The sequence below is a fragment of the Chaetodon trifascialis genome, chromosome 3 (genome assembly GCF_039877785.1).
Source record: "Chaetodon trifascialis isolate fChaTrf1 chromosome 3, fChaTrf1.hap1, whole genome shotgun sequence".
NCBI classification, from domain to species: Eukaryota; Metazoa; Chordata; class Actinopteri; order Chaetodontiformes; family Chaetodontidae; genus Chaetodon; species Chaetodon trifascialis.
The window spans coordinates 20,222,502-20,245,214 of record NC_092058.1 but is presented as its reverse complement, the minus strand read 5'-3'; the positions used below and the strand labels follow the sequence as shown (position 1 = coordinate 20,245,214).

General features: G+C 43.8%; 2 protein-coding genes across 8 annotated transcripts in view; both read right to left on the bottom strand.

Annotated features, from left to right (window-relative positions):
- The window catches only part of plxna1b (plexin A1b), a 186,512-nt gene extending 181,888 nt beyond the window's left edge, over positions 1-4,624 (bottom strand). For all 5 annotated transcript variants that reach the window (XM_070959932.1, XM_070959934.1, XM_070959933.1 and 2 more), the window contains exon 1: positions 4,503-4,624. The gene's annotated coding sequence lies outside the window, so the exon portion shown is untranslated. The remainder of the gene's footprint in view (positions 1-4,502) is intronic.
- Positions 4,625-4,824: 200 nt separating this feature from the next.
- chchd6b (coiled-coil-helix-coiled-coil-helix domain containing 6b) overlaps positions 4,825-22,713 on the bottom strand; it is a 95,160-nt gene continuing 77,271 nt past the window's right edge. For 2 of the 3 annotated variants that reach the window (XM_070959975.1, XM_070959979.1), the window contains 2 exons: positions 9,198-9,249; positions 4,825-5,561 (listed from right to left, as the gene is read on the bottom strand). In XM_070959975.1, coding sequence (XP_070816076.1) covers positions 9,217-9,249 — 33 coding nt within the window. In that variant the 3' untranslated portion in view covers positions 4,825-5,561; positions 9,198-9,216. The remainder of the gene's footprint in view (positions 5,562-9,197; positions 9,250-22,713) is intronic. The other variant, XM_070959977.1, reaches the window with a different exon arrangement.

The window sequence follows — 22,713 nt, the reverse complement described above, 5'->3', positions numbered from 1 at the left end:
CTCAAAGGAAAAAAACATTTTCTGGCTGAGGAAATTTCTATTCTGCCGCCACAGTGGTCATATTTATTTGGCTGCGTCTGAAGTGAGGGATGCAACAAGGAATCATTTTTTAAGAAGGTCAAGGCGTCAAACAATACAGAACGAGCTTTCATTTCGAATTCTCCACGCTGGCGCTCGCTGCGTGCATCCTCTCTAATTCGGGCAGTTTCCTGGGACCAAAATAACGCTGCCAGCCCTGCGCACACACCCTCCCTCTTAAAAATGTGATGAAGCTCGTAGATAGCTCAGTCTGCCTTTAAATTCACTTCTGATTGGCACTGATGAGGGTATATGCTGTTGGCTCATCTGCAAGCTCACCTCCTGATATGATTCGTAATGTGCCGGCACTTTGCAGTTCAACACCGCCCACTGACTCTGAATCCCAGCTTCTTATTTGGGCCAAATGGAGGTCATTTCTATTTGAGCAGTCAGTCAAGACAGGCCCGCCAGGTATTGGCGAGTGAGTTTATTTCATATTAAGGCTTGTCGGCTGAAGAGGTGTTAGCACCATGAGCGCTGTGAGTGTGTGTGTGTGCGTGAGGATGTGTGTATACGACAGGGCCCTAGGGTAGAGCCCTGCTGCTGGTCCCTCTTTAGTGCGTTTTAATATTGCTGCTGCTGCTGCTGCTGCTGCTGCTGCTGCTGCTGTGTGGCTCCTGGCCCCAGGGTGCCACACAAACCCCAGCGAGACCAAGTAAAAACATTCAAATAGAGTGAGAGAGAGGGTGGGACAAAGGCTCAGAAAGAGACGGAGGGGTGAGACCACAGAGAAGCAGGAGAGGATGCAGCAGAAGCTAAAGATCAAAACAGAGGAAACATAAACTGAGGTGCTACAAAAGAGCAAAGACAGACGAGCACAGATTGAATGAAGCGCACTCAGAGCAGAGCGCCAGCAACACCACTAACCTCTTTAGCAAGACTGACACAAATGAAAACTTATGTAATAAAAACACGCCATCTCCATCGGCTATGATATGAAAGCAGATATTGCATTACAGCGCCGCTGTGCCAAGGAAGCCCTCAATCACACATGGGGGAAAGAGTTCAGACCAGTGGCGTACCCGATACTCTCTGACAAAACCCCTGTACCGGATCCTCTTTCAGGAGTAGTAAATGCTCCTCCGTGCGCTGAGCCAAGGAGCAGCACTGGCAGGCACTGGCAAGCTTTAAAGACTAGTCATCCCACCATAAATGCACGGGAGAACTGGTTGAAAAACAGATACGGGGGATTTCAAGGGAGTCTAGACAGAGAGAGAGAGAGAGAGAGATGAGAGTCGAGAGCAACGATGGAAGAGTGAGGTAGGCCCCACATGAGCATGGATTCCTCTCTAGGAGGAGGACGAGAGAGACGGAAGGAGGGGAGAACCAGCATGTAAGTAGACAAAGAGCAGGAGAGGGGAAGGGAGTGGGGAGACAGAGAGAGAGAGCGAGAGAGAGGCAGTGTGGAAGGATGGAGGAAGACACCGATGGGGTCTTGGCAGGAAGAGAGAGAGAGTGAGGAGGGAGGAAAGTGGGGAAGAAAGCCTGAGTGGCAGCGAGGCAGGAAGAACGGCACAGGAGTAGGCATGGAGAGAAGGAGAGACGAAGAAATGCCTAAAGATGAGGTTGTCACACTGGTTTAAAATGTCCAACAGGAAGGGAAACTGGAAAAGGAGCTGGATTTTGCAGTCTAGCAACACACACGCGCGCGGACACTGCAGACTGTGAGCGTGAACTCAGTCCATACAATATATCGGCTCGCCACATGAAAGCAATGAATCACAGCACAGTATACCCTGAAGAATACAGTTATGTGCTGAAAATCTTCCACATATATAAACAAATTCAATGGCCCAGCGAAGCAGTTTTTCATTCCAACGGAGGGAGTCCCATGTGAGCGTGATGGAATTTAATTCAAATCCTCTCCTTTAATTCCTTTTTCTAACATCTTCCATCAATACACGTACTGAAAAATATATATATGTAGGTGTCAGGTCGCGATTCAGTCCTCACTTGAGCACTGCGCTCCTGCTTTGTCATCCATCTCCAATCTAATTAGACCTTTAATATGCCGCTCACAGAAAAGTCCAGAGGAATGCGATGGGGAGGGGCGAGCCACACAAAGGCAGGAGCAGAGGGGTGCAAAGTGCACATGTCAGCTCGAATTCCAAAGTTTGGACATCACAGATTTACCGTTCACGGCAGCAGCCAGACCGGACAGGGCAGACTTTCAAAATTCATGACACTGCTGGTCTATTGTTGGGCAGATCTGTATCATAATTAGGGAAGATTGAGGCAAATTGCTTGTAATTTTCCGACTGGGTTGCCAGCTTTCATGTGAAATGCCATGCAAGGTCACAGTTTTGCCCCCAAAAAATGGAGATTTTCTGAAGACATCAGCTGCTTAAGATGGGAACTTTCTGAAACCATGAACAGATAATCATCTCGGTGAAATTGCTTCTCACATATTTCTCCAATTCATTGCGATTTCAGTCAGATATGAGTGTGCGATTGTTTGGGCATGCGCAAAAACGCACAAATATCATTACCATCCACACGTCTCCCCTTGAAGTTTTTGGGGTTTTTTTCCCCCACGAGAGCAGCCGAGAACATTCAGTCATTTCCAGACTTGTGTCCTTGCACAGGGAGAGAGCCGCTGCTGCGTTTGGCTCCAGTCCTGCCACTCCTTGCTGTCGCTCACACACTCGTGACGCTTGTTTAGGTACACTTCTGTTGTGTGCTCGGCGGTGATGTCCGTCCGTGTGTGGTTGAATGATTTAAAGCTGTGACCGGGCACCGCCACCTCTTAAACAAACACTCGTGTCACGGTTGGGATCCCACATCATTTACATGTGAATGCTGGCCACAGCACTGAACTGTCAATAAGAAGCTGCTGCTTGACTGATCACAGCCAAAAACTGGGTCACGTCACTTCTGATAAAGAGTTATCACATTAACGCCTGTGTCTTATAGGGGTGCTCAAGTGGTGGCACACGAGATAAAATGCACCAATCAATACCACCGGGTTCATAGTAAGTGCCTACAACACACAGCAGACACACTGTAGGACTCCTGCTTTAATATGAGCTGGATATTGCAGTGATTTTTTATTTTTTTTTTTCGGGTGATGGGCTCCAGTCTGGCCCCACTCCCCCTCCTTTCTCCTCCTCCCCCCCCAAAAAAGGTTAAAATGATGTCTAAGCCCTCGCTCATGTAAAATGATTCATGAATGCATATTTAAAACAGGCTCCAAATGAATTCACGTAGCACGCGGGGGTCGGGGTGGGTAGTCTAATTTGGTTAACCAGGATTTGATTAAAAAAAGAAGAAAAAAAAGCACAGAAGTGAGGAGAATCCGATGGAGCAGAGAGAGGAGCACTGCGCACTCCTCACACCCACAGACAGCCCTCGCCGCTCCGTCCCTGCGCACAGCCTGTCGAATAACAAAGCTCACATTTGCCTCTCATTCGTTAGCAGATTAACGCTCTTTTCACAGCCCACCAACAACATTTCTAATTAATTCAAAGCTAATAGGTGAATCGATTTTTTTTTTTTTTAAGCAAGCACCACGACCCCCTGGAGACATCCAACACAACTCCTCCCTGAGGTCCGTTTAGGAGAGCCAGGGGCAGGATACAGTCAGATATGACAAAATAAATAAAGGAAACAAGCATGAAAGCGAGGGTTTCATGGAAAGCCACGCAGCCTGCTCCTCCAGGCTGCCCGGACTATTTATCCAGGCGACAGTGCCTGTCAGCTCCGCGGATACCTGTAATTATACCCGGTGGTCGAGGCATTCCTCCTCTAAGGCGGCGAGCAGCCTTACCCGCCTGATAAGCGCGCTGGCTGCTCCGTGTCACCAAAACACTGCTTTCTTTTCCTCATATCACTGCAAGACGAAGCTTCTCCACATCAGAAAAGTCTGATTTAATTTTTTTTTTCACTGCAGCCGACGCTCTTCAACCAGCCACAAACTCACATCACACTGCACCAAATCTGAGCTTACTTACAACCCTTTTTTGTTTGTTTGTTTCAGGCGCCAGGTGCCTAGCGCCACATAATTAAACAAAACAATGTTCAAATTAGTGAAGTTAGCGAGCTAAAGCCTCGTTCGGCGCCCAAAATACCCACAGTTTTACAGTTTGGTGTGGATCAATCCGACTGGTGGTCGCACCGGGGCGCACATTGAGCACACAGACACCAGCCTCCGCACACCAACACACGGCGGAATAAGTGGACATTAGCGCTGCCTGCGTGTCCTCTCCGTGCCCTGTTTCGGGCTGGGTTTGCCCCGAGCCTCCAGCTCTTCAAACTCACGGAGAAACCAGTCGCCGAGAGCGGGGAGAAAAACACAACGATAAACTCACCACACGGAGCAATGGAGAGGGGAAAAAATGTAACCTAAATATTGAGCCGGCTCCTCCAGAACCCGCTCCGTCCACACGGAAAGAAAAGCCCCGCGCCCGAGTTTTCCCGGTACTTACGGATTCAGGTGATCCTTCGGGCAGATATCCTCGCCATGGTTTTAAATTCCAAAACTTGGGGACATTCCACTCTGGTCACGGAGCGGCGGTGCTCTCTCTCCGGCGGCTCCCTGCGTGTGAATGGAGAGGAGAAGAGAGGAATGCAACTCCGGCTGGGGCGGAGAGGGAGGAGGAGGGGGGAGGTGGCGCTCTGCCGCTGCAGTACCTCAGTCAGCCCATAGAGGGCGGCCGACTCCTGGTGTGACAGGGACACGTGCGGGGTCTGCTACACTACATTCATATTTTAAGTTTCCCACAATTAGACACACACTTAATTCATTTTACGGTATTTATTTATTGATATATTGTTTAGTTTTCTATTTAAATTATTTATTTGTTATATATATACATATTGCAGTAATCAGAATCAGCTTCATTGCCAAGAAGGTGTTCGCATACAAGGAAATTGTGTTAGTATTTCAGTGCATAACAATAAACATTGTAAGACAGAAAAAAAGGGGGGGGGGGGGGTACTTCAAAAATCAAGACTCATAAATCTAAAATACAAAAAAAAAGTACAATAAGAACATTTTTCATGTTGTCAGTCGTATTGTAATGCATTACTGTCAAGCACAAAGATGCCTATTTGGATTGAACTATTGTATACAGAAAATAATGTTCATTAAAAATGTTTTAAAGGAAAATACACAATGGACTTTTCTGGCAAAACCCAGTTCCCCTGTCAAAAACATGAAAAGACAGGGTGCCTCAAACCCAGTGTACATCCTGTACTGATTACTTTCATCGTCTTAGTCATATTTTAGCTGTAGTAGTACAGGAGACAGGAGAGAGAAGACGGCAAAATACAAAGTCAGGGCATAAAGCTTTTTTAATTTAATGAATTGCAACATTTTCTCTGTGCCACATATTTAAAAGACCTTGTGGGAGTCTCACATTTGCTGTAAAAATGTTCTCAGAAGTGATCATTTAATTTTCCACAAATGCCTGCCATGGTAATGTCCACACTGAACCATATCAGTGCTGTGAAGTAAACAGGGTCCAGTTTCTGCTCAGCGCTACCTGAAAATAAAACAGAGACACATTGTTCATGTCTGTCACTCCGACAAGTAAACATAAAAGTATTAAAATCATCGTTATTATCACATTTGGCATTGTCATCAAAATGCATTTCAAAGCACCTTCCTGATTCAAAGTTTGGACTGAGCGACACTGATAGCGAGTAAAGCCCTGAAAGGCACGGTTTAGCCTCAATGTGGTGCAGAGCGTTGGACACCTGCAGGGTACATCTGGAGCAGAAAACATCGAAGCTAGATTTACAGTGAATGGTGGTTAAATTAGAAAATGCCAAGGGAGACAGGTTTGGTTGTGAGTTTCACGAAACAAGGCGGGCTCCTAATTAAATGAGGAGGCCCCGGGCCTGCCTGTCGCGTCCCATCAGCTGACACATTCACGCTGACTAACTCACTGAGTGACACTCCGATGACAGATTCTGGATACAAAGCTGCGCCTGTAAGGCTATCCAGCCAACTTTTAATTCTTACTCTCTTCTTATGACATGCAACTTCAAGACAGTGAAAGTGACTTTGAAAGCTGAATTTCAATATTCATCAAGCAGTCAGTGAATATAAAGAGCTTAGACAAAGTGTGTTTTGGGCAGTGTTCCATGACGTCTCTGCAGCGAGGAAGCTTTTGGGATAACCGAGTTATTCAAACAGGCAGCTCAGGTTACCAATTGCACTCAGGAGAGCAGAGAGCAAGATCTGGCGCTAACCACGCCACCTGGCCCCATGCACCGAGTGTGTGCGTGTTTCAGAGAGGTAGGGGCAATGTGTATCTTTGATTGAGAAAGATAAAGACATTTGTGTGTGTGTTATGTGAATAAAAGAGCAGCTGAATTTCAGTGCTTGCCAGAAAATTTCCCCTGAGTCCACCACACCACCCAGCTTTCAATGGTTTTCAAAAGCCCACTGTCTGCCATTAGAAATGGTTGGTTTGGCCATAGTAATACTAAGAGATTAGCCTTACTTACCATGTGAAAGGCCTCTGGACAAAGCCATTCTCTATCTCACACTTAAACACTAACACATTGATTAGCTCTGAGTCAGTGCAGTTCATGTCCTCCCAGTTCCACTTCAGGCCTACTGTAAATTCTCATGGGAATATTTTTATGGAGTATGAAACACGGCAGCCTGAGCACAAAGTTAGCCTTGTGCCACCCGGGACACCGGGTCGCTTACTTTGTACAAGCTGACTATGTCTGAGTCTTGTGTCATGATACTGTCAAAATAAAGATGCAGCATCTTAAATAAAACACTTCCCTTTTTAAATATACTTGACTGCAGTGTACCACTAGAGGTTGTTTTGCCTATAGTGCTCAGTACTTTTCTAAAAAGAGCCAGATTAATCCTGGCTGTCATGATTTGACTAGACAGTGCACAGGCCTGGATATCTTGGGCTGAAAGCACAGAGAATATTAAATAAATGTACACATTTCTGTTTGGTGGTTTGCTGCTGTTTTGCTCTTTATTTACTTCTTTATTTTATTCATGCGCTATTAATGGGCCTGTGTTTGGCAAGAAGAACAAACATTTTAAGTGAGCAGAGATACAAGAACTGACTGATCAGAGAGAAAAGAGTCCCAGTTGCAGCTGAAAACACACACAGGATACACCAACCTGCATTTGTGCAGGCGCACATACATACCATCCTGTGCAAATACACAGCTAAGCAAGCATGTGTGCATTAGCACTGTGCACCAGCATACACTAAAAACAAAGAGGCACAGATCCTCACAGATTCTGCAGCATTTCTATCTACACTAGCTGAATAGAAAAGAAAAACAAAAAAAACAATGGACTTCATTCACAGAGAGACATTAAGATGATCACAGTCTCACGCACTGACACTGCCATGTGTTTCCAGACATTCGTGATAAAAAAGATAAACGCATCAACGGATAATAACACACCCTGTGCTTTAATTCTCAAAACCTGAGAGATGATCACTGTTTGTAGTCAACGCCGTCTCTTTTGCTGCCCGTGAAATGTGATCCTTTTTACTTTAAAGCAAAAAAGATAAATAAATAAAACACCTGATTGGTGCCAATTAGATAAAACTAATCAGATTTAAGTCAGCTGGTGAAGTGCAGCTTTGGTGGCCTTGTAACCTGAGGTGGCACAGCTCTGTCTAAACAGGTAATGAGCCATTAATTGGCTAACAACAGGATGGCTGACTGTTCGCCTGCACGGTTACAGGATATCATCTGACTAAACCCGTCTGATCTGTTTGCACAGTCGCTTCAATCCCATTTCAGCTTTCAGGATCCTGGACCATTATGGAACCACGCCATCTGTGCACACCGCTGTCAGATCAGGGCAGATAGAAACTTCTTGAAATACCTGTTAGGAGCTAAAGCGCACTGCGGGTCAAAATATCAAAGTGTGCTCCATTTGTTTCTGTCGAGATTGAAGACAGTGATAAAATGTCTGGACTGTTTGAGTAAATAACTGCTGAAATACCTTCAGGATTCTTGTTTTTCTTCATTTCTCTGAGAATTTGTTTGGTTTTGTCTTTCACTGCACAGGTACAGACTGAACATACAAGGTCCTCCATGCAGATGAAATCCCACTTAAGACCAGTCAGTCATTGAGTTTGGTGCTCATAGTAACAGGATGGAAATGTTTGTATTTTATGTCCTCGCCTACAACAACATAAAAAAATGTGAAGTATGGTGCTCATGGTTCCATAACTCTCTTTTCATTCTAGGACTAACAAACTGTTGTTTAATCCAAGCAGGGTTGGTTAGCTCTATAATCCAGTTTTATGTTTTATGTGGCTCTAATTAGAATAATCATTTATCAACTGTCAGCGGGATCCTGATGATCCCATTGTGCTGTTTTATACATTTATATTGTCAAAATTAATTACTCCAAGCTAATTGTGTTGTGTCACATGTATGAAAAGTCTTTTCTTAGCTAACGCAGCAGTGGAGCATGATTTATTGTATTTGTGATATAGCATGCATTTACATTTTGATACACACACACTGATTTTGAGGAAATATCTCTCATAATATAATGATTTTCAACAGCCAAGTCAATAGCTGCTGGAAATATTATACATGACGAATGCACTGGAGTGGGCAGCGCATGCTTTAAATCTCTACGGTACAGTTGGGAGCAAAGATCAGCACAACAGACATTTATCTATGTGTAACATATTGCAAATTATTAATGGCAAATATGACAAGACATTACTTCTAAGTAAAGCACAGGTTCACATCTCAACACATGGGCTCATTAGGAAAGGCACTGATCAAACAGTAACATAAGGAGACATCAAGAAAGTCATTAGAGGACTGTGCAACCTGGAGCTGACGGAGGTGAAAGTGTTTATGAATTTCAACATCATGCATTATGCTACATGTCTGAAATAGTAATGTCTTAAGTAAGGTAATATGAGTTAAGAATATTTCGCCCTTAATTATTCATTCAGAGTACATTTTAGTTGTGGGAGACCTTAAGAGACTCTGGAGACTTGTTCTTTAAATTGCTGCAACCTTATAGGCAGGCTCATTGGCCATGATTTAATGTGCATCTTTTCAAAGACCTCAATTATCAATTAACTGTAAGTGTACACCACTGGGAATATCCTCAGTCGCGTCCACCACATTAACATCCATTAGAAGTGAATCACCTGTCTTCGCCAGAGCTCCTCAGCTGCTGAATGTTTTCCTCTGGGCTGCAATCTGTCATAGTGGGGAGAAAAAGACAGGGAAGATAATTTGCAATTGCTCGTGAATCATTTTAAGGCGCTCACAAATCTCAAAATGAACAGTTTGGATCACGCTGAATGAGTGGTAAGCCTGAAGACTGATTCCTCTATTTATGACTGTGGCAGGGGAGCAGGGCCACCATGAAAACACAGCAGATTTGTGACCTCATTTAGCGTCAAAAACAAATGCAGGAGGTCTCGAGTGAATTTAAGAACATGTAAGATCTTTATAGTCAAAAGCAATTGCAGGGGGAAACAGGAGCTTTGCCATACCATGAAGCTTTAGTGAGTCAATTAGCGGCAGAAGTTTTATGATGTATATAATTGAGATCAAAGGCAATAATGACTTTGATACTACATGAATGGAGCCACAAGATTAGAAGCTTATTGTCCTAGAAAGCACACCTCATAAGGCGTCGCACTTCAAACACCGTTCATTGTCTGTGCTGAGTCAGGTGTGCTGATGGGAGGCTACCTTGTGCTACGCTAGTTAGCTTTCCCTCACGTGCTCACCTGTTTTAGGAAGCTTGAAAGACGCTACCTAGCTATTTGAAGCAGACATTTTTGAAGTGTCAAATCATAATTAAAATCTAGGTGAGGCAAACAGGACTTAATTAGCGACAAACAGCCTCTTTGTGTCGTCTCTGCTGCCATCAAACGCTCGATGTGGCCTTCCTTTGCCGGTCTCTGATGTGTGCGCCTTGGGGTGCGCATGGCAGGGAGACCAGCAAAGACCAGCCTTTTGATTGAACGCGACACATGTCATTATGATCAAAATTACAGGAACTTGTGTAGTGACTTTCTTTTGATATTGTCTTTTTTATTCACTTCTCAGGCGTGAGACTTGGAGGACAATAAGGAGGGAAGCAGAGAGAGAAGTCAAGACATGGGAAGTTTGGCGTTCTCTTGATGTAGGCTACAAATCATAGCTGCTTTTGTAGATGTCCTTTAAAGAGTTGAGCTCAGTTTAAACTGCAATCCTACTGCTCAGCGTGTGGGCTTGAAACGATATTACAGCATATGGCTGAAAAATGATCACAAAGTGATCCTCCTCCAGCATGTCAGAAAATACTTGGTGGTTTGATATTGACTGCGTTCCAATTGAGATCTTTAAACAAAACAGTGTTTCTGTGATATTTATGAAATATCTCAACAAGGCCAGGTAGGGACTGAATAGCTGGATTGCCATGAAATTTAGTACAGATATCCTTGATGACCAGTGAACCAATCCTAATGGCTTTGGTGACCCCCTGACCTTACCTCTAGTGCCAAGAGTGAAAATTCCAATTTGTCCAATACTTTATGACCAAATACCTGCAAATCAAATGACATTTCTGTCAGCCTCAGCTATGCTTTGTGTTAAGTGCAAATCAGCAAATGTTAGTATGTTAACTCAAGAAAATAAAATGGTGAAAAGCTAAACATCACCAGCTAAACATCAGCTTTGTTGTTGTGGGCATGTTAGCAATTAGCTCAGAGCACGCCTGTGTCTAAGTGCAGCCTCACAGAGCCTCTGGCATGGCTGCAGACTCATTTAGTCTCATTTAATGAATGATACTGGAGTAGAATTTAGATTTCTTTAAAATATTTGTCATGTTTTTGTAAGGCAGAGTTTGAGTATGAGATATGTTTAAGGAATAAAATGTTTCTCACATGTTTTGCAGCTCACAGTGAAATCAATGACTCTCCCTTGAGTCCTGAGACCATTCTATATGGTTTCAGACACGAGAAGACTTTCATCATCAGCGCTGATCTTGGATCAGCTCAGCCTCTTACATCAGGATGAATGAGTCACTCCTAGTCTGGGAGACTTGATACATTTTGGTCCAGACCTTTTCCTGGGTATCCATAGGGGACAGTGTGTCAAAACATCGACTTCTAATGACTGCCTACTTTGTCTAGCTCATTTTAAAGCGGGAGCCTTGTGCCAAGCCTTTGCCCATGCCAGGTTTTAGCTGTCTATGACAGTAACAGTTTTAGTCATATCTTGGCAGGTAGGCTTATGCCGAGGGTTTCTCTGAGCAGGAAGGTTGGGCTTTGGCTGTTGTTATATTAACAGAGGCTGTCATCTCAGCTGGGCCCAGAGCTGAAATCAGATCCCACACACCTCTCTGCCTAACAGTGATGGATCGTGTTGCTTCTTGACCACTGAGAACTTCAGAACAACTAAAACCCAAGACACCCATGGAAGCTCGTAACTAAAGTGCTGCACCTGTGTCTAATGATTCCTTGTTTCAGGTGTAAAACCAGGAATGTTTGCATGAAGATGCTGCTGCTGCTGCTGCTGCTGCTGCTGCTGCTGCTGCTGCTGCTGCTGCTGCTGCTGCTGCTGCTGCTGATGCCGCTGCCTTTTTGGAGTTGGTTTGCTGTGATTAAGCACCGAATTGAGTTTTTACTGAAAAACAAACAGTTAATGTTGTCACAATGCCATTTTCCCCACATTACCTACAGTTTCATCATCTCTTGGGAGCTGAAGCTTTTGCTACAGATGGTGTCAGACTACACGCTGCTGCTGTGTCTTAAACTCTCTCCAGTACTGTAAAGGTTGCTCCCATCTTGCCCTTGACAGAGGAGCTTGCCACCCTCACACAGTAATTATACCAGACGTCTGACGTCTCCTCTTTCCATTGAATTATTGAGAAGGTAGAGAGGACACAAGATCCCATGTAGTGAGAGACAGCACTGTTCACATCCCAGCAGCCTCAGGGTAAAAAATCCAAAATGGACGCTGTTGCACAGAAACACAACCTGCAGATGATACAGTTGAGTCTTTGCTGTTGTACCTGAAAAGTTAGCAATCAGTATTCCTGCAAACACTCAGGGTTGCACCTGTGCAAAAACAAAAAGATTTTCAAGTTTTTCTTTTTACTGTATCAGACACATTTTGAATCATGACTTCTCTGATAGAGGCCAAAAAATGAAGTAAAAAAATTGAGAATTGTGGACAGGGTTTTCAATTATACACACAAGCTTCTCTGTAAGTATGCAAGGCTTCTAGGATAGACTGTCAACTTATGCAGGATGTGTTTTACACCCCTTTGGCAACCTGAAACTACAGAAGCATAAGTCATTTATAATGTGTGGTGCCAGTAGAAACACCCGGCCCCTTGAAGACAGCTCAACAACAGTCATAACACAATAAACATGATCCATGGTGAAATAAGACGGGCATTCCTGTCCTTTTAGGGTTGATAATACAAATGTCAGCACAGCAGACTTCAGCAGGCAGACTCCCTTCAGACGAGTGCTTTCATTAAACAGGAAATCCTGCCATGCCTGTGCAGAGTCTGCGGCTAGTGGCATCTATAGCAGATATACATTTCATGAGGCGCACTGTAAGAGACCTAAGCTGCAGCTTCTGCACACGATGTTTCACTTGTCATAGGAGGTTTGTGTTTAAATGGGACTTACTTAACTGTATGAAAAGTCAGTGTGTCTGTTTGAAAAGCTGGTGTCCCACTCACTGCCAGCGTGTAACTGTAGCTCTAGCAATTGGCTCTTGTTTGTATAAAAGACGTCTTTTTTTCCTAGTTCTGCACTGAACTGCCCAAGGTCATAGAATTAATGTAGAATGTGCTCTCGGAGGAGTGGATTTTCCCCACATGTAAGGAGGCTTGGATTTGAAACCAGTGGAAAGAACTAAACATAAATATAACGTAATGATGGTGTGGATGAACAACGCTGCCAAGAAAACAGTTTAAAGTAAATGTTCTCTGAGATAGGTGTTAGAATGGCACCCGCAGGAAAGACAGAAGAAAAAACCTTTCACCTTATTCCTGTTCCAAACTCACCTCTTCACTTCATAGTTACCATGGCACCATGGGGGTTGTAGATCACACATGCCTTTACTCTATTCTGCCTCCTCTCTCTGTGTGTGTGTGTGTGTGTGTGTGTGTTAGACCTGGTATTTATCACATTGTGGGGACAAAAATCTGTTTACAGTCACATTGTGGGGACTCACCTGCCTTATTGGGACAAAATGCAGGTCCCTTTGATGTAAATCATTAAATTTTAGGGTGCAGACTGAGGATAGGGTTACAGGTTAGGTAAGCTTAGGTTAGGTACAGGGTTAGGAATAGGCTAATAGTGGTTATGGTTAGGGTTAGGGTTAGGGTTAGGTTTGGGTAAGGGCAAGGCTCCAGGAAATGAATGTAAGTCTATGTAATGTCCCCACAAGTGATAAAAACACAACGTGTGTGTGTGTGTGTGTGTGTGTGTGTGTGTGTGTGTGTGTGTGTGTGTGTGTGTGTGTGTGTGTGTGTGTGTGCGTGTGTGGGTTATGATCTGATTTCATATTTTAGTGAATCTCATGTTCGTGAAGACTGCAGGCAAATTGAATCACCCAAATATTGTCCGGACACATTGAGAGACTCATGAGATGAACTTCTCCCCGCTGCCTCCCAAGAGAAGTGACATTTAAGCTAATGAATGTAAAACACAAAGAGCGCTTTGTGTTGTACTCTAAGACAGACAAACTGAGCGCTCAATCATTTCTGATCACTCCGGCATTTCTCCCACCCAGTCGCTTGAGCTTTAGATGACACGTTTTATGAAAACATTTTATGGTTGGGAGAGTCTTGTTTTCCTTCTTCTGAGAGGGTCACAAGATGTCATGCTCAGTGTTTCTTATATAATCCACACCAGGGAGTTTACATAATCTACTCTGTGGTAAGACCTTGAGGTTTCTGTGGGTTTGTGCTCAAGGACTTGATGTTATTTGTTTACCTGAGAATTTTTCAGTATTTCTGTGAACACACACACACACACACACATACACATACACACACACACACACACACACACACACACACATAAGCATACACACACCAAGAAAAAAAATCTCCTTTTCACAAGCTGTCTTCCACACAGGAACCCATTACAGAGAGAAAAGGTGACATGTAGGAGTAGCACAGGATGGCTGGCCTCAGTTCAGTGCCTCCATCTCCACCCCTGACAGAGCAGTGAATGGCCCTCACTCACAGCTGTCCTGGACTCAGTCAGCCAAGCACAGCTCAAACCTGGAGAACAACACGATAGGCTAGGATGCTAAGATGCGCCTGGCAGTGCAATTTTCCTCCTGGAGGAGATAAAGGGACGGGGAGTTATTTAAATGCTAAACAATGCGACCTGTTGCCGTAACTCCAGACAGCTTCCTGATGACTTCCTGGTTGGATCGGTCATACAGGATGCGATATGTGAGACCATATGCGGAAATTGGAGAAATCCGCTGAGGTTACAGGGCTGAAGGTGCTTGCACAGGGTAATTTTACTGACTTGGTGCATGTAACCAAACATTGTTGTATAAATCTACTTTGTTTGCAATTAGAGCAAGTACAAATGTGTGTAAATGTCAAATTTAGGCTCACTAAGATATTGAAAATTAGCTGCTTCGTACACAAAGAGCCTGATTTAATTAGAGTGTCTACACATGCCTGTACTGCATCACATGGAGACCTGCAGGCCAATGTTGGTAGATACATGTATTAATTCACAGAAAAGAGGCACAATATTTTAAAACTAACTAAACTACAAATTACAAATGAAAGCTCCCATACTGTCCCAAATCATCCAATATCACTAAGACCAGTATTGATATCCTCAAGAGAGCTGGATATTTGACATTTGATATCATTTCTTTATACAATCTTCAAAACTATAGTAGCAGCCAATCATCTATAATGTGAACAGCATGAACAACATTGATCACCATTAGACATACTGTACTGTAACTGCCTTCCTGCAGTATAACACAGAGCGCAATTAATGCTGTCTCTGCACAACATCAGATATGACACACAGCTTGGCGCCATATGGAGGAGAAAAAAAGATACACATTGTAAAAGAAGGAAGCTTCATCAATGTTCATACTGTAGTAACAACCCACAGAGCCACTGGCTGATGTGACAGGTAAGGAGAGGAGGAAAAGGTACGACTGGATTTATGAAGGCTCATCATTTGAGTTTTAAAGCTTCCTCAACATCTCCATAACTGTTATGTTTTAAATGGAGGCCAAGAGTGAAGAGGCAGAATGAGGAGAAACAGGGTGTAGGTTTGAGGAAGCAGCGGTTTGTGCAGGGTGAGCTTTTGGTCCTACTACGAAGGAGCTGTCATTTCTTGTAACTGCAGAAATGATGACCTACTATGTTGTATTAGAGCAGGAAAATAGCTTTCTTTATTTTGCTCTGCATGCACAACAACCATAACAAATTGGCCTCATTGTCCTGACCAAAAAGCAACGGTACAATGTAAGGCACAGGTTAGCAGCATTGTCCCTTCTTTTTCAGAAATGGTTCACATATTAGATGGTCAGTTTTTGTGTTTTGGCCCGTGCAGTCATCACCTGTCCGCTGTTTTCCTCGTTGTGTGTGTTACAACAAACAGTATGTGTGCATTAATAATCTCTGTGCAAAATATAGACATTTGTAAATCAGTTATTTTGTCAAATTTAAAGCTGAGACTCATCACCGGACTCTGCAGGTGTACCTCAGCTTCAGCTCATTATTTTGGATATAGGCTACAGCAACATAATTTTACCGTTTTGTTTCACTCCCCCAATCTTGTTAGAGTAATTTCCAGCAGCAAAGCTCTGATAAATGTGATGCACACTCCCTGGCCAGCACCAAACAGGGGACAGACAAAGTTAGCAGCTAAAGAGATAGATATTTCCTCTTGAAGAGCGTGGAGAAGAAAACAGGGTCATAAAGAGAACAAGTATTTGATATTCATCCATAAGGCAAAGATGCATGACTTCAAATACAACCCTGATTTCAAAAAAGCTATATCCTTTAGACAAGCACGTGTTCACAAAGTGGTGAACCTCTCTCTGTCCTTGCTGGTGAACAACTGAGTCTTTCCAGGATGCCCCTTTCATACCCAATCATGATACTATCACCTGTTACCAATGAGCCTGTTTACCTGTGGAATGTTCCAAACAGGTGTTTTTGGAGCATTCCACATCTTTCCCAGTCTTTAGTCGCTCCTGTCTCAACTTCATTGAGGTTAAACATTGAATGTTATTGTCTTTGTAGTGTTTTCAATTGAGTTCTTATCAAAAAGGATTAGGCACATTCTGTTTTATTGATGCTGTAAATGCTAATGTTGCTCTGTGTCTACTGGATGAACAAATGGACAAGTGTTTGCTATCACACTCGCCATACTGGCTTTATGCGGTGAAATATCAGTGCCATGATTACGGCTTGTACTGATCTCCCAAAATGCTTTAATGTACTTAATGATATTTAGTAAAATGACAAGGCAACTGAGGTGTTGCAAATAATTAGAAAACACCCTATTTCCTTCAGGGAGGAAGAACACTGCTGACTCTAAATGTTTACCTCTCAAATGCACCGTCACCGATTCTCGTGATTGGCATTAAACTGCACTCAAATTTTAAGTGGAGGTAAAATCACCGTCACAATTCCTCCAGCATTTTCTCTTCCAATTGCTCTTAAAAAGTTCTGCAAGTGTCACCGTGGATGTTTTATCAAGGGCACTGTTCCATATTTGCAGCCAACATGTCTCAGCTCGAGGCAATCGTCAGCAATAACTGCACCCATAATACAACCTCACCGCACTCTTGCTTTACTAGTGGCTCCCAGGATTTCTATGAGGTGTTTTGCTTTAAGACATCCAATCTGGTCAACTGACCTAAACCAGCAGCGGCAATGAAATGGGAAAGGTGGGAGAGGTGGGAAATATATATGTTGGCTGGCATTTTGTATTAAAAAGGAAAATGATCATATGAACAATGTCACCATTATTTAAATGGTACGCTGACATAATGGAGTTTTGATATTCATTTAGTGAGATGTATGAGGTTGATATGACTAAGTGGAACATCTCCCAACGAAGCAGCGTTCTTTCCTCCAACAACACCAGAGTACGGTTATATATGTGAGCTATTATTTGCTATTGTATATTGTGTTTTGCAGTGCAGAGAGGAAACTAAACTACATCATTCTGTCATTTATTTTCTTCAGTAGGTGTCCTCTGACAGCAGAAAGGAGAGGAATGAAAAGCAGTGGGTGTACGGAAAGGTGTTCGTACAATCCAGCAGAGCTTTCTCTAACTGCATTTACTCACCATATGAAACAGAAATGATGCCAAAATTGCGTCTCGATTCATTTCTCTAAACTGAATGCAATTGCAATGAGTGTGACAAGCTGCAAATTGTGCACTCCCAAATGTTATTAAGCAATGCAGACAGGTAATCAAGACAAAGGAACTGCACTGAGCTCTATTGTGAAATGTTCATCTTATACAGTACTTCCCTTTGTCTCCACACACACACACACACACACACACACACACACACACACACACACACACACACAAACGTACGTGCAGAGGGCTCCAGTGCTACGGATGTACTTATCTAATGACCTTGTACACGTAGTAAAGATATCCCCATTTGACACAGCTAATTGGTCGACGTGTCAGAGGATGTTTAGCGGCTTAGGAAATCACATCTGCCCATTGATTTCTTCCCACTACGCCCCCTCCATCAGACATTGTATTGCTTAATCCAGTCTACAACTCTATTGTTGTGAATCCTCAATGGATTCTCAGGCGGAGGAGAAAGAAAGTGAGATCGAAAGAGAGGAGAGAGAGCAGGCGATTAAGAGGCACTTGGGATGGGGAAGGTAAATTAGAGACTACGGGTTTGTGCGTGTGAAAACGAGAATCAAACAACAGCGGAGATGCAATCAGAGAGAGCGGGGTGCAGAAGAGAGGGCAGAGTGGAGACTGCAGCCGTGCTCCTCCTCTGTGCTCAAGCATATTTGATGGCAGGAGGTTGTCATGCAGTGGTATGCCTTCACATGCTACTGTGTCATGCCACTTGCGTTGGTGCTGAGCTGCTGTGCCAGCTGAAGCGTGCAAGGTTGTGCTGTGGCATCTGCGCTCTGCTCTAAGCTTGTCTGCCCTCTGGTTAATCAAGAGCGCTTCTCTGTCTTCCTTCCTCTGCGCTGAATCCTGCGATACTTCTAAATCCACTTTTAGGGTCACACGCACAGACATACAAAAGCTTGGCTCGTCATCTGTGTGTGTTCAAATAAGGACTGAGTGATACCATTTTACTGCAGTACGCCGTGAATGCTGCATGTATCAGCCAAAGTGTTTGTCGTGAGACAAAGACATTTGACAAGTCAGATCATGCTCAAGTGATTTCTTCAGTCTTAAACTGAAAAATAATAATGCAACAGTCACTAGGGAGGTATCTACCTGCATGGTTAGCTTCGGTTTGATGTGCTGTTCTGTAAGTAGCTTTGGGCATCAAAAAGGTGATACCATCAATGAAATAACACTGAAACTGTTCCACCAGGGTTAAGCAGGACAATCAGTTCTTCATGAACTGGCTGAACAGACTGTAAGTTTTCCTGTCTGCTTACACTGTATAGAGTGACAGTGTACCATGGCAGCCGCTATGATAAATGCACACATACAAACCGAGTCTTTGTAAGCTGCCAGTACCGTTGCCATGGAAACAAAGTTTTCCAGTTCATATACAAATAAAGCCTTAGATTTTTTTGTGACCTTGGCTTGCTGGCCGGACTCCGTCTTCACGCTCCAGCCCCCACTGCATCACGGTGTGCAGATAGTCAAAAACCTGCAGCTGATCGAAAACACATAAGGTGTGTGTTGTCTCATCGTATGCAGACATGGCACCATTTTTAGGGCAGCAGTGTTTCAGGTGATGGTTATATGACAGATCTTTTCTTTCACAGCATTACCCAGCCTCATACGCTGCTAATCACACACTTTTTAACTTGTCACAGACGTAAGCTGCTGTAAGACGTACACCAACAATGGCACATTCATTTAGTGAGATGCCTCGCTGGGCTCATTTCTATTTGCAAATTAAAGGTTCAGAGCACAGAGGCTTCTTACAACACGGAATCATTCTGGATGGATCCGAGCCGTCATCTCTTATCACCACAGGTGCAAAGCAGCAACTTGGAAAATAACTACACCGTTTTTCACACAGACTGTCTAAATGTTGTATTCTCAAACTGATCTTCCAGTTGAATAGCTGTTTATCCCCCTGGCTGAATCGCTGACATGTTAAGCGTCACATAGATAACTTCAAAGGCAGACACAATATTTCATATCAAATGGCTGATTTTTGGCTGTGGTTCGCTGGCACTGAGATAGACAGAGGCCAGAGATGTTTTTGGAGCACACTGCTGAGGAACATCAGAGCATTTTGTGGCTTTATCTGGAAATGTTGCTTTTTTTGTTCCTAATAGATCTGTGGGAAAAGATTTATGGAAATATCTCTGGATGAAGTTGTGCTTACCCCATGAAAGCTTGAAAAGTGGTTGTGAGACCTTGAACAGCTGATTAGTCAGCTATGAATCATGTCAGTTACAATGACGACTTATTTTAGGATCAAAAGCACCTAAACATCCACTGAAACTTCAAATCATTCCGACACCATAATCCACTTCTCTGTCCATTTATAGCCTCTGTATGTCTACAGCTATTACGAAGCTCCTGTTTGTTGCTAGTGCAGTTAGCTGTTAGCAGTCAGAAATGGCAACTACACCTGCTCGGCAAAGGTGCCTTTAAACAACTCCACATCCACGAGTCAAATCCTTTGCATTAACGTGTAGAAATAGAAGAAGCATCCAGCCCAAAGTTTGGAGGTATCCTGGTCATCAACAGGTATCTCAGCCCCGCAGCGACTGCATGAAGTCCTCACAGTAAAGCCACATGGTTCACACACACAATCTCATCTGTCAACAAAACCATGTTAGCAAGAGAGCTAACACACAGCATGCCGTAGCCATCTTCGTCACCTCAAGCTAACACATCCCGCTCCAGTCTGCTCACTGTGACAAAGTGATATCAACCTGCCCACCCAACTTCTGGTAAAACAGCAAACAGGCTGATCCCTTACGCTACTTAATTAAAACGTAATGAAATAATTTCATTGCTAATAATGCCTTATTCAGTTATGCCTTACTGCAAAAAATGCGACTAAAAGTGGCTTTTTGCGCGGCATCTACGTTGCTAACAGTGCAATTACCAGTTAGCAGTTAGAGACGATCACATGCTCCCTGTTACTTCAGCTCTCTACAGCCTCCAAACTACTGTTGAAAATAACAGCATGAGGTGTTACAGAGTATGTGAATATTGATGGGTGTGTGTGTGTGTATGTGTGTGTGTGTGTGTGTGTGTGTGTGTGTGTGTGTGTGTGTGTGTGTGTGTGTGTGTGTGTGTGTGTGTGTGTGTGTGTGTGTGTGTGTGTGTGTGTGTGGTGGCTGTGAGAAGGCCAGAAAGACGAACAGCAGTTATTCATCTGGGTCATGTGCAGTGTATGTCAAGGTTAAAGACGCTGCCAATGGGAAGGCTGCCCTCACAGGTACTCTACCTAGAAACAAAGTGCCTGTGTGTGTTTGCGTGAGTCAGGTGAGAGCCGGTTAGACAGATTCCTGAGCTGCCTGTCGGTTTGAGAAGCATGAAGTCATGGTGCTTCAATCAGCAATCTGCTGTCTCAGGTGCCAGAACTTCCATGGTACCTGGAGCGCTGGAAAATGCTGAGACTGCACTTCATACCTACTTAAACATTGTCTCTAAAGCCCCAAAAAACTCACTTCACAGATATCGTCTTAAAACAAGCCTTAGTCACTTGCTTCCACTAACTTTACTTAGCCCAGAGACCCCTGCTGCTCCCACTCATTCAATCTATTTTTCCTAATAAAAGTGGAAATAGTGGGAATAGAAATCATGTGACTCTGCATGTGTCCTTTGAGATAACGTGCTATGGTTATACCAGAAATTTCTTGTCTTTAGAAGAGAGTGAGAGCGGGAGCGGAGAGAACTAATAAGCTCTCTGAAGTATACAGCGTGTGCTGCACATGTCTAATTTCAGGGTCAGAGAACAAATTGCACAAAATGTTTTTGGTCACATGTGTTTCTTTGTCTCACACATACACACCGAACATACACATCAGTGTAAAAGGTTTTTGGATTTGTTTGTGGCCCCTGCCTTTGTGTATGTGAGAATCTACCCCTACATCTTGAAAATTTTTTTCTTTTGATGACCTTTTCCTTTTGATCTGTGCTCTGCAATACTTTTTTCCTGTACAACAAAAAGCCACAGACATGATTGATAATGCATGCATGCTCCACTGGCTGCTGGCACATTGCTTTGATCTCCGTCAAAACTGAATGAGAGGAGCTGATAAAATGTAGGGCAAGCATCGTTCTGCTGGGTTAAAGGGAGCTAGTGGTGCTCGGAATAAATGGTGAGACCTAACTGCTATACAGTGTTACTGACACACAAACTTACACACACAGTCTTGCAAAGCTCTTTAAATCCGACAGAAATTATGTTCTCAATCATTCTCCTAAGGGCTGCATTGAACTCTCTCTCACCCCAGTGGGAATTGCACCAACAACCTCTTGTTCCTATCTCTGCTGAGGGGTTAAAAGAAGAGTGGAATCATAAGACTGTGGAATGCAGACACGTCTTCTTCTACACGCTGCATATAGGCTGCTTCTACAGTTCTGCAACAGCTTTGGCCTTTCCATAAGGGGCTTTAAGACCAAACAGTTCTCAAACACACACATGAACACAAACAGCATCCCTCTCTCTCTCTCTCTCTCTCTCTCTCTCTCTCTCTCTCTCTCTCTGTCTAACAGAGCTGCTAGAACATGCATGTATTATTCATTTAGCAACTAGCAGGACGTGGGGCCTTGTCAAGAACTGAACCCACCACAGCGGCGAGCAGAGGAAAGCAGGGAGCAGCGAAGGGGGATGGGAAGGAGGAGGAGAGGAGGAAGAAAGAGTGACAGAAGGAGAGAAAGATGGAGAGATGTTTTATCTGGTGGGCCAGTATCTGTGGGTCTAGATACAGTAAACACCTGACAGCAGAGCACAGGCACCGGATAAGCCTCGTATGTCTCTTGGTGGAGTGAATACACCCGTTCCCTCAAGACCAACACATCCCCACACTTATTTCAAACAGGGAGTTGAACCCACAACCCCTCTCTGCCCCCCAACAGAACTATCTCTGCAGTAGGAAATTGCTGTTGAAGTTGAGGGTAGCCTCTCGTCTCACAGCTGTGTCACCAAAGTTAAACCTAGGTGGAATATTTGAAACTCACAGCCAGCTGAGATTGGCTCCTCTGTCTCCTCTGCATGGCTAATCTTAAACAGCAATCTGACTGGCATTTTCTTCCCCTCTCAGGCTGTCACTCAAGAGACATTTGTGGTTGAAAGAGTCGCAACACTTAGTCAAAATGAGGCATTACTCTGAGGATGGGCTTGCAGGCTCCCTGTATGAGAAGGGGCGGGTGGAGAGGGCATAACGGAGAGGAAAGAAAGTGAAGAGAAGGATGGGGACAGATGAAGGAGGGAAGAGGGACAGGGGATGGTAATAAAGGGTCAGACAGAGGAAGGTGAAGAGGGTGAATGAAGAGAGAGGCAAGG